This window comes from Diceros bicornis, chromosome 5 (assembly GCF_020826845.1).
Source record: "Diceros bicornis minor isolate mBicDic1 chromosome 5, mDicBic1.mat.cur, whole genome shotgun sequence".
NCBI classification, from domain to species: Eukaryota; Metazoa; Chordata; class Mammalia; order Perissodactyla; family Rhinocerotidae; genus Diceros; species Diceros bicornis.
The window spans coordinates 71524126-71534454 of NC_080744.1; the positions used below are offsets into that span (position 1 = coordinate 71524126).

General features: G+C 42.9%; 1 protein-coding gene across 1 annotated transcript; it reads left to right on the forward strand.

The window, feature by feature from the left end:
* The first annotated feature begins 3663 nt into the window (after nucleotides 1-3663).
* ANKRD34C (ankyrin repeat domain 34C) lies at nucleotides 3664-8778 on the forward strand. The gene has a single exon (XM_058540479.1). It carries the CDS (start codon nucleotides 3705-3707, stop codon nucleotides 5304-5306), a length of 1602 nt encoding a protein of 533 aa, XP_058396462.1. The 5' UTR covers nucleotides 3664-3704; the 3' UTR covers nucleotides 5307-8778.
* The last annotated feature ends 1551 nt before the right edge of the window (nucleotides 8779-10329 follow it).

The following is a 10329-nucleotide window of genomic DNA, read 5'->3' on the forward strand; positions in this document are numbered from 1 at the left end:
AGTCCGGGTCTCCTGCCACTCTATCCTGTAATCCTTCCACCATCACTGGTACATCCTCGAGAGCTTGGATTATGGAGCAATTACAGCACTAAAGTGTATTTCAATTATAGCACTGTAAATGTCAGGTTGAGCCCCCCAAGCCTGAGCTTGGGGGAGGAGGTGGCCACTGATTCCAAGTGAAGGGAGAGAACATCTCCTAGATACACCATCCTCTTCCCTCCCTTCTAGCTTCCTTCCCTCGACTTAGAGGTAGTCTAGAGTTATGTGATTTGTACCACACACAACACAGAAAGATAACCCAATTATCTCCTTCCCACCTTCCTTTCCTTTTTCTCTTCCTCCTTTCTTCCATCATTTCCGTTATTCTACTTTCCAATTATCACACAGCTGACGAGGGAGAAAAGACAGTATTCCTGCCTCAAGGGCCTCAGAGTTCTGAGGAAGAGGCTGACCCAGATGATTAACAAGATCAATACTCCAATAGAGAAAGTTGCAAACTATTAAGGAACCTAGGGGATGCAGTATTCATTTTTTCTTTTGGTGTGTTGTGTTGTGTGTGTGTGTGTGTGTGAGAGCGAGAGAGAGAGAATGCAGAGATGGTGTATAGTATTCCAGTATATGAATATACTATAATTTCTTTATTTTCTTCTTGATGGGTTGTTTCTAATTTTTGCTTTTTATGAACAGTGCTGCCAGGAACATTTTGGTACATGTTTTGCTACACATATTTATCAGTATGTGTACACATATTATCAGTAATCTGTCACTGTGAACAGACCATCCCAAAACGAGTGGCTTAAAACAATAACTATTTATTTGCTCATATTTCTGCAATTCAGACCAGGTTCTGGGAACTTCTTCTGCTGGCCTCAACGGGGTTGCCTCCTGCAGTTGCAACCATCTGGGGGCTGGCTAGTCCAAGATGGCCCCACTCACACTCTGGAAGTTAGCTGGGGCTATAAGATGGAGCTCCAAGTGATCTGCCTGGTAGAACGCCCCAGACTTCTTTACACGGCAGCTGGGTTCAAGAGAGCAAATCTGGAAGCTGCAATGTCCACTGAGGCCTTGCCTCAAAAGTCGCACCAAGTTATTTCTGCTGCATTTTATTGGTCAAGGAAAGTCACACGCCAACTCCTCCTCCTGATGGGAGGAGAGGAAATATCTCATTTCAAGGGGTGTGCCTACTGGGGTGGGAGGACTTTGTGGCTGTGCTTTTCAATCTACCCTAGATATAAACCCAGGCATGGAATTACTGGGTCAGTGTGTAGGCATTAGTTCAGTTTAGTGGAACCAATTTATGCTCCCACCAACAGGTTCCTGTTGCTTCCCATCCTCATCCATCTTTTATTGTCGGTCTGTCTAATTTTAGCCCTGCTTGTGAGGTTATAATGGTATCTCATTGTGCTTGAATTTGATTTTCCTTGAGGACAATGAGGCTGAGCACCTTTTTACGTGCTTCTTGGCCATTTGTGTATCTTCTTTCGGAGGAAGTGACTTGTGGGCCTTCTTTATATAGTCTGCGTATGAGTCAGTTGTAATTTTACTCAACCCTCTCTCTTCGATCTTAAGTTACTTTCCCCTTGATTAAAAAGGAAGTAACATTTGAGCTGAGGTTTGAAGGGTGAGAAATAATTAAAGAAGAGCAGGGAGGCCTTATAGTTAGAAACATGAACAGTGCTAAGAGGAAGAAAAGTAAAAATGGGGCATTTGAGAAACAGCTAGACTTCAAGGTAGACGAGTGTGAAGAGGGCTGGAGTAGCAGGGATGACGCTGGAGGCGGGTGGGGCCAGGACAGCAACGGCCCCTGGATGGGATGGAGAGCAGCATGTTTTCACCACATGTTCCCTATCCTTTCTTTAGTCCTTGGAAATTCTGCTTCAAATGTCCAGAGCTTGGGGACTAGCAAGCTTATAACTGCATAGGACTTTAACAAAATGATCATATGTGGGACCACAAGGGAGTTAAAATAATGGAAAGAGAAGAGGAAGAAAGGCCACCACACACACGGGGCTGGAGTCGGGGGAGAGGATCAGTAGGAGATTGGAGAAGAAAGAAGCATAGAGATGAGACAGAAACAGAGACTTGTGGATATATTTAACAACACACTGTGTCCTTGGGTGGTGACAGTTTCACAGAAAATCTCATAGGAACACACAAACGCAATTGCAATAAGATCAGGCTGAGATGTAGTTATTAGAACAATGCATTTGGAAGAAGCGGAAAATAATCTGAAGCAGAAAGACACACACTAGACTGTCAAGCATAGTTACTTCTGAAGAGGAGAGTGGCTTCAAGGAGGGGTGGGATGTGTAAAGGAGACTTCTTTATATACTTAAGTGTGGTTTGGGCATTTTTTTTGTTTTAAATAGCAAGTATCTATTCATGTATTAAAAATTTTTGAAAGGATATGTATCCATCTCTCAACTTCAGCCAAGAAAAGCTTTTGACTTCCAGTTTAATAGAGGAGTATAAATTGATCAATAACTGCTTGGGGTAGGGGATTAAGAGAAAGAATGATGTGAATCAGATCAAGAGAAACACTCAGCAATTGTGGCTGTCTGCTCAACGGAAGCCTGGAGGGACAAAAAGTCCATATAGAGGGGCTGTGCTGGCAGAAATACGGGCCAGTGAGAGACCCACAGGCTGGCAGGGGCATCGATACTGAGCAATACCCATCTCTTCTTGTTCGTGGATGGTCTTTCAAGTAACACCCAGTTTGGGGGCTCTGAGTCCAGGAATTAGGTAACTGACATGGGAAAACCAAAACAGAAAACCCAGATTTGACAAACCTCAGCTGAGGAAGCTCTCCTGATGTTTGGGAGCAAAAATGCATCCCCTGTCCGTCCTCTGCCTTGTATCTGTTCAACCAGAGGGAAGGATGTAGCATTGCATTATTTGAGCTATTCTGAAAGTCTGAATGAGGAGGATGAGAATTCTGACATCTGCTGGAAAAGTAGGGACTATACCTTGGAAAGGGACAGCTAGATTGATTTTGTTTTACAATAATTTTTTTCTGACTCTCTCCCTATTACGATAGTAATATAGCAGAAAGAAAATGAAAACTATCCATAATCCTATACCCAGAGTAAAATAAACATTTGGTGTATTTCATACCGGTCTTTCTGATACACACCGAGAACAACAATGTATAAAGCAATGCATTAAACAATTATTTGTGAGGTAACCTATTAAGTGTGAATCATTGCTAAATGCTAAGGGTACAGCAGTGAACGAGATAGACACGAACCTTTTCTTACTGAGCTTAGACTCCAGTGAAGCTGACAGACACAAAACAAAGTTTCTTAAGCTACATTTGTGGTAAGTATTGTGCAGTCAACACAATGACAGCTTGCATTTTTTATTGCTTACTATTTGCTAGGCATTATGTCAACTGCTTTACATGTGGGTAAGTGTTTTATATACACTATCTCATTTCATCTTCTCGATGACTTATGAGGTAGCTTACTGCTATACTACCCCCCCCCCAAACACACACACATTACAGATGAAGAGACTAACTCAGGGAAGTTAGATAACTTAACCAAGGCAGCACAACTTGGGATCAGGCTGGGATATGACTGTATCCAGACCCTGTAACAGCCACACTGCTCAGATCAGCTATAGAATACATGATGTTTTCCTCTGTTCTTCCCTTGCTAGGTCTGATTGCCACTGTGGCTCGGAGACCCTAAGCTTTAGTCAGTATGATGGATGATGACACCGAACTGAGGACTGATGGCAACTCACTTTTAAAGGCTGTGTGGCTAGGGAGGCTCAGGCTGACCAGACTCCTCCTGGAAGGGGGCGCTTATATCAACGAAAGCAATGACAAAGGCGAAACGGCTCTCATGGTGGCATGCATCACCAAACATGTGGACCAGCAAAGCATCAGCAAGTCCAAGATGGTGAAGTACCTGCTGGACAACAGGGCAGATCCCAATATTCAGGATAAGTCTGGCAAGACCGCTCTCATCCATGCTTGCATCAGAAGAGCTGGAGGAGAAGTAGTCTCCTTATTACTGGAGAATGGAGCCGATCCCAGCCTTGAGGATCGCACTGGGGCTTCAGCCCTGGTTTATGCAATTAATGCAGATGACAAAGATGCATTGAAACATCTCCTTGATGCCTGCAAAGCCAAAGGGAAGGAGGTGATTATTATAACAACAGATAAATCATCTTCAGGCACCAAGACCACCAAACAGTATCTTAATATCCCTCCTTCACCCAAAGTAGAAGACAGACAGTCGCCTCCACTGAGTGCGTCTCCCTCAGATATTGAACTGAAGGCTCCAGGCCTGGGCTCTCCACCCAGCGAGAAGGAAGATGACTTCTTCAGCCTCCAAACAGGGCACCCAAGTGGTTGCAACACCTCTAAAGCTCTGAATGAGCCCGGGTCACCCACCAGGAAAGCTGGGAACCTCAAAAGGGCCCGTCTGCCCCAACTGAAGAGGCTCCAGTCTGAACCCTGGGGCCTGATCGCGCCCTCTGTACTGGCAGCCTTCATGCGTCAGGATGAGATCCACAGTGCCAGCAATGACCATGAGGTCATCAAGAGCATTAGTGATGTGTCCTTCCCCAAAAGGGGGCCCCTTTCCAGAACCAACAGTATTGATGGCAAAGACCCCACCCTCTTCCCCACAGTCACGGAGCAGGTTCTGAAGATTTCAGCCTCTTCGGCATGCTGGAAGGCAGCCTACGAGAAAGGTCAGGCTTCCCACCCACGTCTGACCAGAAGAGGAACTCTCCCTGTTGACCAAGAGAAGGGTGGTGTCAGTCCATCTGGTCCCTCTGCACTCAAAGATGCAGCATCTCTCAAACGGCTGGAAAATGACCTCTACGATTTAGATTTGCAGCCAGGGGCTGACCCACCCAACTCCATTTCCCTTGAATCAGGCAAAGCACCCTTAGACAGAAAGAAGCTCAACAGCTCCCACTTGTCTCTTTTTCATGGCTCTCGGGAGTCCCTGGACGCCGTGCCCAGCACATCTCCCAGCTCAGCACGCCGCAGGCCACCACATCTTCTAGAAAGACGAGGTTCTGGAACTTTGCTACTAGACCGAATTTCTCACACTAGGCCTGGCTTCCTTCCACCTTTAAATATCAATCTGAACCCACCTATCCCAGATATTAGATCTAGCAGCAAACCTTCCTCTCCACTTGCTAGTGGCTTAAAATCCATGGTTCCTGTTGCTCCAAGTTCACCAAAGAGAGTTGACTTGAGAAGTAAAAAGAAGCTCCTCAGACGGCATTCTATGCAAGTCGAACAAATGAAGCAGCTCTCTGATTTTGAAGATAGCATGACCTAGAAGCTTTTAGGGAAGGTTTTTTGTTTCTTTGTTTTTTTTTTTTAATCTATATAGTTTATGAATGGTACCATACTCTAGACCAACACAGCCATGCTGATTCTCTGCATCCTGATCATTCCTTAATGTGGGAGTAAGGCTGCTTCAGAAGATAAGGAAACAAGATGCTGCTTCCCTTCAGAAATAATCTCTGGGTTTTTATAGGTCTATTTGAAAACAGCTCAGGATGATTTGATTTTGAAGATTAAATTACAAAAAAAATTCTCCAAAGGAAAAAAACCTTTGGAGTTTGAAAGTAGCACAGCAAGTACAATGATGTAAGCTGTTGACATCAGTTATTTTCTATCAGACAAACAGGAATTTAAACCACAAGATGGTATTTGAAGTATGTCATTTGTAATAAATCTACAAAGTGCCTACAAAGAAAATGAGGCTTTAACATTTGTTAGAATGTGCAAAAGCTCAAAACCAACCCTAAGTTATGAAATCTGGGATTCTGAGTTACATTTGAAGGAGTAGAAACAGAATTCCCCCATCAGGAAGGTTCTGGCGTGTGGGTCCTGCCTCTTACCGTGTCATGGGACACTGTCTAGAATGGCATGGTTGAGATCTTCCAGAACTCCAGTAACATACTTTGCTCACACAGTAATTTGGATGTGCTATGATTCCCCAAATATCACATCTATACGTCCCCCAAATTCTCATGTGTCACAGTAGTGGTGCCACAGAGATGCATCTTGCCCCCAAAATGAAACTTGCCTCAGCCTTCTGTCCCGACACAGGCTCTGTAAAACAGTCAGGGTCTGTTAACTAATCTGGAGTTGAACGTGACACAATTTATAGAATAGACCTGTAAGAGGTGTTTCCTGATTATTCTTAAGAAAACTTGATGAGATTTCCCCAAACTAGAATGATAAATGATGATGGGATGTGCACGGATTAAAAGGTAAAGTGGATGGTTCTTAGGCCAGAAGTAGTGGGGACCATTTAATTTTGTAGCCTGAAAATTTTAGGGGATGCCAACAGTCATTTCTCCTTCGCTTAGCTAGGTAATTCAAGAAAAATCTGGTTTCCTCTTTGCCTGAATTATCCAGGAAATGGGAGATTTGTAGAAATAAACTGCACAACCCTTTTAACCACTTTGCACAAACCCAAGAAGGGACGCAGAGACTTAGCACATTTGGTATAATGTAGCCACATTTTAGATGAAGTTATTTTCCCATCTATTTTTCCTTTCATGCTGCTTAGATATATTTGCTCTACGGTTAAAAAAATTCAGCAGTCCTTGGGGATAACATCATGTAGAGGAAAGAGTAACTGCTCTGAGATTTGGGTTTGCATCTAAGTTTCATCATATACCTGCTGTGTGACCTTGAGGAAGTAGCTTAACTTCTCCAACCCTCCACTTCCTCATCTGTAAAATGGGGTTAGTAATGCTTCACCTTGCAAGGTTGTGTTGAGAACTAAATGAGACAATGTATGAAAGTGCCTGTTACAGTGTCTGGCCGGGGTAGAAGCAATTGGATAAGAAGTAACTAATCTTAATTTAATGATTCAGACCCCGGGAGCCTCAAAATCTCAAATAATACATAATATCCTACACAAAATGTAGCAAAATCTAGCTGAAAATTTCAAGTGTCCCCTTGAGATCCTCAGTGATTCTATAAATACTGAGCCCTATAACTCATTTGTAAGGTAAAATAAATTCTGCCACAGAAGATCTACGTATCACACTATTTCTATAATGACATTTGCTAGAAATTTTTCTGACTATCCCAAACAAAACTGCTAATGACAGTTATAAATAAACCAAGTGTTTACTTTTTAATAATGCCTTGAGGGCAGGCACATACTCAACCTCAGCACTATTGACATTTTGGGCTGGATAATTCTTTGTTATGGGTGGCTGTTCTGTGCACTGTAGGTTGTTTAGCAGCATCTCTGGCCTCTACCCACCGGATACCAGTAGCATCCTCCTCCTAGTTGTCACAACCGAAAATGTCTCCAGACATGGCCAGACATCTCCTGAGGCAACATTACCTCGGTTGATCACCACTGTTTGACGAGAGCAACTCTGTACACGGTAGAACTATGTCAAGAGCAACAAAGCTGCATGGAGTTGTGGGTCTGGCTGGCTAGTCAGGCTCTCCTATTAACTTAAAGGCAATTCAAACTGTGCTTGAGTCAGATGACTAATTAATTTATAACATGGGCCTTCAGGATTCTTGGCAAACACACAAACATGAGTGCTACTGGCCTCTTGCACTTTGCAGGGAGGGAAGTAAACAAGGGCAGCACATAAGCTAGCGAAAATCCAGGGCTCGTGAACTTGGTGTAGTGTGAACAATCTATATGCTTTCCAGAACCATTTAGTCATTCACAGTTCTTACCAAGTGGTGTGATTACAGGCAAAGAAACAACTCTCTAGTGCATTAAAGAGAGACTCATACAGACAACCATTGTTCTCAGCAGCTCGTTAAGTCCACACACACTATACATTGTAAGTAGTATTCCAACTGATGTTAGCGCCAGTTAAAACTAACCTCTGCTAGTAATATCTAACTGTGGGGATAGCAAGATACTGCATAGCAGAATTTTTCCAAACCTTTATCTAAGATTTGAAAGCCTAATTTATCATAAGTAGTGAATGTGATACATTCATAGCAATTAGCTTAGATGAAATACTAAATGTGATGTGTTGCCCCTTTGGAATAGCCTGTCCATCACACAAATGCATAACATCAGGTACGCTCATGCCACTCATTGCCTGAATCAGTCAGTTGGGACTTTTCCATTGGCCTTTCTCTAGACAGTCACCAGGGTAGTACCTTATTTCATCACTACTTGACAATGCATTAGCTGAGTTAGACTGCTCCAAACTAATACAACAATCACAATACTTTATCACGGTTAATGCATAAATAGGCAATTTTGTCCGTGTTAACAAACATCACAAGAACACTTTTTAAAAAGCATATTTAGATTCAAACATGCTACCTAGATCAGAGATTAGCTTTTCTTTTTGGAATCTTAGAATCACTACAGAAGATAGCTGCAAACTATAGTTTCAGTAACCCATCTACTTAACACTTTCTAGAATGTTTATCAAAATATGTCATAGAATGTGTGTCTGAAGTTTAAAGGTTGGAACTTTGGTTTAATTTCTACACCTTCCAAAGACTTCTTTTGTTTGTTTGTTTAAATCCATTGTCGATTCTCTTAGCGTTTTATCCAGTAAATGGTATCCTGCCAAATGCAGGCTGTCTGACCTTCCTCCTTCGTGTGTGTTGGTACTTCAGATGCATCGTGTGTGGCTTGAACTGGCTCTCTACAGTGTTACATCCTAGTCTCAAGCCAACGATGTGCTCAAGGATGTATCAAGCCCATGTAATGGAACTATTTAGATATTTCTCATATGTCAATAAAAGATATATTGCAATCCTTCAATAGTGTTTCCCATTTCTCTTAGTGAGATCTCAATTATAAATATTACCTTTTCCTTAAGATGGGATCAACATGACTGCCTAGTGACATCAACCTTAGCAAACACCCAATATCTTATGTACACAAAATTTTAAAAATTAATTTTAGTTACGCAACTATTATAGTATCTCTTCTGGCTAAAAAAAAGGCAAAGAAGGAGAAGGTGCATTGCCACCATAAGAGGCGAGTTTCTTTACTTGACCCACGCTGCTCGGGCTCCCCCAGGGCTGCACCTGCTACCTGCTACAGGTGGGGACTTAATGATCACTGGATGTTCCCCCCTGGGCCCTATTTCTAATGTTGATGAGTGTTAATAATAAGCTGATTTCTCTTAGCTCTTACTCAAGGGCAGGGCAGTAAATATCAAAGGAACCAGCTGGAAGGTATCCCTTGTCTCTTAAACTCTCGAGTTCTGTAATTCAAATCTCATCCAGACTTCCTGATTCTCTGGACAGCTCCACACCTTACCCTATGGCTCTTTCCTAGACTGTTGAAACAAATTATATTGTTTTGTGCCCATCTCAGCCTATCAATAACCAATGTTATGGCTGGACAAGCCCTTGTGGTTCTTATTATGGTTGCAAGATGCCCTCAGCAGTAACCATCAGGAAACTTCAAAAAAAAAAAAGGTTTATTACTTATAAGTCATGGAAATTACATGGTACACCTGGGGCCACACAGCGAGGTCACAGGTAGAGAGAGAGAGAGAGAGAGAATGCACAAGCCTGGGTTTTGCTTTTATTGGGGTCAAGGGTGGGGCCTCGGGTTTCACAGGCTTACTCTTTATTGATGAAGTTAAAACACAAGAGCAGAAATTGAAAGTGTGGGAAGAGAAAAAACCAGCAGCCCAAATGGTCAGTTACTGAAATCAACCAAGGTCTCTGAAACAAAGGAGGGGGCAAGGCAGAGCCTGGTTCTTTATCTGGTTGTGTGGCTGGCAACGTGTTTATTTGAGATATCTATCTTTGAAGTGAATGCCTCTTTGTAGTGGATGCCTGGCAATCAAAAGCTAAGTCAGGCACTTGCGTTACAAAAAGAAAAGCCAACTGTCAAGCTTATACTACAGTTAAAAAAAAGAAAAAAAAAAAAAAGGACTATTTTCAGCATGTTTTTTCCCCACTTCTATATTCAGAAAAGGGAAGCTAATATTGTTTCCAATTCCTTTGAGGAGAGATTATGAGGGATGCTCCTGGAGAAGGAGAAAACCATGGGGGAGAGGGACAAGTGATGAGGGACAAGGCCAAAGTGGCAGACCTTGAGGGAGGGAGTACATTCCAAGAATGATTCCAAGCTCAAAAGGTTGGGGTCACTTGAGTGCAACTTGCTCCTTTCCAGAGCAAAACTTTGGAGAAGAGTGGCTAGATGGTGCATCTTGGGAAGCGGAGCCTGGGTCAAGCTTGGCAGGAGGGCGCCTGAGCTACTTGCCTTGAAGAAACCCTGCCGCTTAGACAGTGAACGCATCAGCATGATGACTGGTGAGCATGAGGATCAAAGGGCTCCCTGAACCTGAATGCTGTGCACTGCTTAAGACCTCCACAGAACG

What these genes read in the sequence shown, in the direction of transcription:
- ANKRD34C (XM_058540479.1), top strand. Translation starts at nt 3,705, where the DNA reads ATGATGGATGATGACACCGAACTGAGGACTGATGGCAACTCACTTTTA.